This window comes from Bos indicus x Bos taurus, chromosome 3 (genome assembly GCF_003369695.1).
Source record: "Bos indicus x Bos taurus breed Angus x Brahman F1 hybrid chromosome 3, Bos_hybrid_MaternalHap_v2.0, whole genome shotgun sequence".
NCBI classification, from domain to species: Eukaryota; Metazoa; Chordata; class Mammalia; order Artiodactyla; family Bovidae; genus Bos; species Bos indicus x Bos taurus.
In genome coordinates this window covers 83,236,486-83,242,867 of record NC_040078.1, presented here as the reverse complement: position 1 = coordinate 83,242,867, position 6,382 = coordinate 83,236,486, and the positions used below count along the sequence as shown (strand labels likewise).

Genomic DNA, 6,382 nt, shown 5'->3' with positions numbered 1-6,382 from the left:
TGTATACAAATGCTTGAAGAATTTTTTACTTGCATATTTTTTACCATATATATAGCTGGATTCTCTTTAAAAAAAGAATGTGTGTATGTATATATACACACAAACATACTATAAACATATATACATAGAAGAGAATAAACATGCATAATTACCTTTAATAATACTTTCTGACAGTTGAAGGTGAAGAAATTTTCAAATAGAAATTGCGCTTATTGGTCCATCTTAACTGTCATACCTAGTTTTCCTTTAAAGTAGATGTATAACTTTAAGGAATCCAAAACTGGAGAACGTAAGGCTTTAGGCACAGAAAAACTGGGTTAAATTTTTACTTTAAATATTAAATTGGTAAATAATTATGACTTGTTAAAGGACATTCCTGATATTAAGAATATTAAAAATCCAAAGAATATATAATTCTTGGAATAACACTGCTATACCCCACCCACTTCAACAAATAAGAGTACCAGTCACCTAATAATCTATACAGTTAATGTCTTACAAATTCTTTTACAAGATGGTGCGATATAAAAAGTCACAGTTCATACCTCTTTCTACATTCAGAATCAATGGGACCTTTTAAAACTAAGAGCTCAGAACACCGCCCATAAGCGTTGAAGGAGTAGGAGTCACTAATAGACCTTTAAAAATAAAACATCCTTAACATTACTTTATGAGCTCTGATGGAGTAGTTCTAGGACAGAACTTGGGCTTCTGTAACACTCAAGAGACAGCTATGGTTAAGAACTAGTATAGATTGCTGACACAAAAATTTTATCTTTTAAGAAAACTGAAGAACACAGTAAGCTAAGTTAGGAAGTGTTCAGTTATACCAATGTTTTGAGAGGAAGCTTCTTCCTCTCAAATGATGATTGCATGATCATTAAGTCATACAAATCTTTAAAAAGTTCTTGATAGTGACTGAGATGGGTGGCAATCCAAATTCTCATATATGTGTAACCTTATGAGAAATGACCTAGGAATTACTTAATATTCTTCCCCCACCCCCCACCCTTAAGAGGAGACTATGTAAATAAGTTACCTTTTTTTGCTTGCTTTAAAGAGTTTCTGTCCTTGACTCTGCCTTTCCTTATTGTCCATCTGGATCCTCTGTTCTCATATATTTTTGAGGTTATGCTTTTCTGACTCCCTAGTTGACCCATTTTGGTTCACCTGTAACTCACCTGAAAAACCTTTCTGAGATTGTCTTTGAATTGATGTAGGTAAGAGGAATTTTAGATAATATTGCCGGGTTAAAAAGATAGGCTGGAGCAGGGAATATTAGCCATCATATCTATGCTCTTAGAAGAATGAAAGTACCATGTTTGACCAGTTCTTCAGTGATTCATATAAGTGGTCAGTAGATCAAAGGGACAGATTACAAGTGATCTTTCCTAAAACTGCACAAAGAAAAAATGTTCAGACATTTTCAGAAATCCTTAATACACTCTTCCTTAGAAAAGCTTGCCAAATATATGTTGAAAAAAACCTGAATTAGTTTTTCATATCATAAAAGTTGCAATTTAATTAGCTCTCAACTTTAATTGACAGGTAATTTTACCTTTTATACATGTACTTTGTAAAATCTATACAAGTATCAAAAAATATAACTTCTTATTCACCTGATAGATTAAAATCAAACACTAACTCTTATTTTTATGGTGATGTAAATAAGTTTAAAGCAGATTTCTAACATCAGTTTAGATCACTAAAAACCGATGAAATGACTGATGTAATTTGAAACAGGAATCATTCATTTTAGTTGCATAAGAGTAAAAACTGATGAGATGATGGGCTTATTTAATTTGAAACAGGAGTCGTTCATTTTAGTTGCTAAGAGTCAGCTCATACTATCATTATTATAAGGTTGAGTCAGAGATCAAACTGGGTATTAGCTATCCTAGTATATAATCATTTATAGAGAGAAGTTATCAGGTAGTTACTTCTGCAGTTCTAAATACCATTTGGGGGTGTCTGGAAAATACCTTAGAAACCAGTCTGAAGACTTAAGCCAGTTATCAACTTATTTCCACCTATTTATTTAATCTGGAGCTATTATGTGGGCCCATAAAGTGACTGTCAATTATGATTTTCATTTTGCTATTTTTGCAACTATTTCTTGAATCAACTCTAACTCATTCTCTGCTTTTATCAATAAAAAAATTTTTAAGTCTTTTAATTAGTGTAAACGTTCACATATTTAATAGTACCTTTAAAATAAGCATTACTACATTTAAAATGGTTCCAAACAAATCTATAAATGGTAATATAAATTAAAAAATACAAACTTAAAGTAAATAAATTTAACGTTAGCTATGGTATAAATAATGGTAAATGTAAGTGTACCTTTGAGTCATTAAAATGTCTTTTTAAAAAAGGACAGCATATTACCAGAACATTAGAAACCACAGCCATGATTCTCAAACTTCACCAATTGCCATTTGATATTATTTTGGCCACTGCATTCTTCCATGAGTAAATTAATGCTATAATTTCCAGAATTAAGTCCCAAGTCTTTTTCAATAGCTCTTAAATTCTTTTCACACTCAGTGTTGATTGAATACATGGCTTTTTTCAAATGAATAAAACAAGTGCATTTAAATTAGAGATCCATTTTGCGCAGACTCATTCGACTGAAGGAATCTCTGGAGAGAAAATGAAAGAATATGAGTAAACAATTTTTATATAATTGTCTAAAATGTTTACATGTTTTCGGCCAGATATCTCAAAGTTTTGCCACCAAAAGCTTATTAACTTTAAAACTTTTGCAAGCAAAGCTCTTCATTTTCAACTTACATGCTCATCCTACACACTATTGCTCCATATATTCTAACTTGTAGACTTTTCGATAGATTTGAAGTGACACTGTCCAAGTCCATTGATCATTTATTCATTTGTCCAATAAATGTACTAGATATTTGATTAAACAGGTACTAAGGGGCAATGGGAGAGATTTCAGGAGATTTACTTGAGGTTAAAAGGCAAAACACAGGTATTTTACTTAAAATAGTAAACTCTAAGCCTTAAATCAGTGGTTCTCAAGTTTTGGGCATTTAGGTCCTTTATACACTCTTAAAATTGAGGACCCCAAGGAAGCTTTTGTTTATGTGGATTATTTATGATATTTATAATACCAGAAATTAAAACTAAGACTTTTAAATTATTTCATAAAATGAACCATTATATATTACTATAAATAGGATTTTCTATTAAAATCTGCAATAAATTTTAGAAGAGTTTAAATTTAGAAAATTATTTTTTAAATTCTAAATTTAGAAATTATTTTTTTAAATAATTTTTTTGTCATGGGAACATCTTTATTATTTTTTTTAAATTTAATTTTTATTTTTTAACTTTACAATATTGTATTAGTTTTGCCATATATCAACATGAATCCGCCACAGGTATACATGTGTTCCCCATGCTGAACCCTCCTCCCACCTCCCTCCCCATACCATCCCTCTGGGTCGTCCCAGTGCACCAGCCCCAAGCATCCTGTATCGTGCTTCAAACCTGGACTGGCGACTCATTTCATATATGATATTATACATGTTTCAATGCCATTCTCCCAAATAATCCCACCCTCTCCCTCTCCCACAGAGTCCAAAAGACTGCTCTATACATCAGTGTCTCTTTTGCTGTCTCATATACAGGGTTATTGTTACCATCTTTCTAAATTCCATATATATGCATTAGTATACTGTATTGGTGTTTTTCTTTCTGGCTTACTTCACTCTGTATAATAGGCTCCAGTTTCATCCACCTCATTGGAACTGACTCAAATGCATTCTTTTTAATGGCTGAGTAATACTCCATTGTGTATATGTACCACTGCTTTCTTATCCATTCATCTGCTGATGGACATCCAGGTTGCTTCCATGTCCTGGCTATTATAAACAGTGCTGCAATGAACATTGGGGTACACGTGTCTCTTTCAATTCTGGTTTCCTCAGTGTGTATGCCCAGCGGTGGGATTGCTGGATCATAAGGTAGTTCTATTTCCAGTTTTTTAAGGAATCTCCACACTGTTCTCCATAGTGGCTATACTAGTTTGCATTCCCACCAACAGTGTAAGAGGGTTCCCTTTTCTCCACACCCTCTCCAGCATTTATTGCTTGTAGACTTTTGGATAAATTTAGAAAATTATTTTTAAAATAATTTTTAAATTTAAATATTTGAAAATAATTTTAAATTTAAAAAAATTTTTAAGTAAATTTAGAAGGTAGTTTTGCTTATCTTTCCTAACATTAACGTTAATGTCTTAAGATTTACAATTTCTAGGAAAGGAGAGGACAGATACAAAGAGATTGTATTCAGCATTGACTCTCAAAACTTGGTTTTGGTGTTTTTATTTTGTGAAAATAGCAGTCTTGGAAGATAGTTTATCAAGAAAAAGTATTTTCTAAACTCCAAAAAACTGCCTGCAAATACTAAAAACTAAAGCTTGGAGGAATAACCATGATAGAAGAAGGCACAATTCAGGATACTGGTGTAAGGGAAGCTTCCTTCAGACAGAAACAATAGTCTTTCCACTAAAAGGAGTTTGAGAAATTTGATGGAAGTGAGACTAGCATTAGGACACCTCACTATTTCAGGGACCCAGCACTCTATCCCAGGACCTTTGACCAATGAATATAAGACTGGTGAAGGTAGGTAGAGGCAAGAAGTAGTCAGACATTCCAAAGGAAGCCAAAAGTGGAGGGGACTAGTGTTGCTTCCCAACAAGAGTTTCAAGAGGAAACCACCTAGGCTGTCTTGCATCATTGTAACAATAAAGTCAAGTCGCTCAGTCCTGTCTGACTCTGTGACTCCATGGACTGTAGCCCACAAGGCTCCTCCATCCATGGAATTTTCTAAAACAGGCCGTTTGGTCTCCTGTTCCTGTACATGGTCTGTCTACATGTTCCCTGCAGGGGACATGACATACAGCATGCATTTGTTATACACTTCCAGAGGTTTAGAAGTACACAAATATTCTATCACTGAAGAACAGGGAATATTACCAGATAATCAAATAGCCAGCTTAATTTTCTTATGTATCAATGGTATACATGCTATTTATATAAGCAATTTCAAATGCCTTCCAAATATTTGATCAAGTAAGTATAAGAGCTTCACTGTTATAATTTTTTAAAAAGGGGGTGGTAAAATATTGGTGCCATAATTATTCAAGAGATGTATGTACATTCTAATTTAAAAACGCAAAGAATGCAGTTTACTTTTAGCAGTTATCATGCCCTGTCCAGAATTCAGGGGTTAAAAGTAAAAATATTAAGAGCTGTCCTTGGAACTTTACATGCCATTTAATTTCCACAACAACCTCTTCAAGGCAAGTATTATTTTACAGAGAAGTCTAAAATTAGATTAAATTATCTACTCAAATTAGGATCAGTTGTAGAAAATTCCAAGTTATTTCCACTTCTAATTTTGTCGCACTGAGAAAATAAAGGAAATAGTGAAGCTTTCTTGATACTCAGTGCAGTTAGCTGTTTTGATCCAAATCTAGAAGGACATATTATATACTATTTACTGTCAGGGATAATGGAAATGAATACCTGGCTTCAGTATATTCTAGCAAATTCTCTCAACAGAAATACCAGAAACTTTGACAGGACATTAGAAGAAACAGTTTTAGGAGATGAAACTTATGTGTGGTGTCCTGGTTAGTATGAGAACTTGACTTTATTATTCTCTTTCTCACAGACTTTTTATCTGGTAGGCTGATTCAGGTATAGCTGATAGAAGGCTTACAAAAGTTGGACTTGTTAGGTTTCAGAAGACATAATATTTTAAGCCATTTAATATAAGGTAAATAAATTCACTATTAAATAATTCAAGTGGATTTCATTTTTCTGAAGATACAAAGTAATAGAAAAAAACATGCATACCTGTGGCAGGTAACAGGTAATACTGCCTTGTATAACTGAGGGATCTTTCGGTTTATCAGAGGCTGTAGGGCCTCTTTAAGGCGATGATAATTTCTCTCCAGTTCCCTTTGATACTCCTTTTGATCTGGCCCAATTAAGCTCTTATTTTTCCTTAAGGCATCTTCACACCTAGGGAAAACAGTGTGTCAGCAAAAGATTTCTTTTGACATAGTTTGAAGGCTTACTGCTATATATATATATATACACACACATATATACATATATACACACACACACACACACACACACACATACATCTCCACTATGATGAGGGCATTCAGTTTTTCTGTTTTATATGAAACATCCTCTCCTGCAATTAGGTTTAGGGTAGGGAAGCAGGGCTCAACAGATTTCTTTAAAATCTACCTTCCACTTCCAATTTTCACAGTTGAAAATTACGTATTTTTTAATATTAAATCTGACACCCCCTTCCCCCCCACACACACATATCACCACTA

At 33.3% G+C, this 6,382-nt stretch overlaps 1 protein-coding gene across 7 annotated transcripts in view; it reads right to left on the bottom strand.

Annotated features, from left to right (window-relative positions):
• Positions 1 to 2,140: 2,140 nt before the first annotated feature.
• DOCK7 (dedicator of cytokinesis 7) overlaps positions 2,141 to 6,382 on the bottom strand; it is a 189,822-nt gene continuing 185,580 nt past the window's right edge. For 6 of the 7 annotated variants that reach the window (XM_027537048.1, XM_027537051.1, XM_027537049.1 and 3 more), the window contains 2 exons: positions 5,886 to 6,053; positions 2,141 to 2,642 (listed from right to left, as the gene is read on the bottom strand). In XM_027537048.1, coding sequence (XP_027392849.1) covers positions 2,600 to 2,642; positions 5,886 to 6,053 — 211 coding nt within the window. In that variant the 3' untranslated portion in view covers positions 2,141 to 2,599. The remainder of the gene's footprint in view (positions 2,643 to 5,885; positions 6,054 to 6,382) is intronic. The other variant, XR_003510343.1, reaches the window with a different exon arrangement.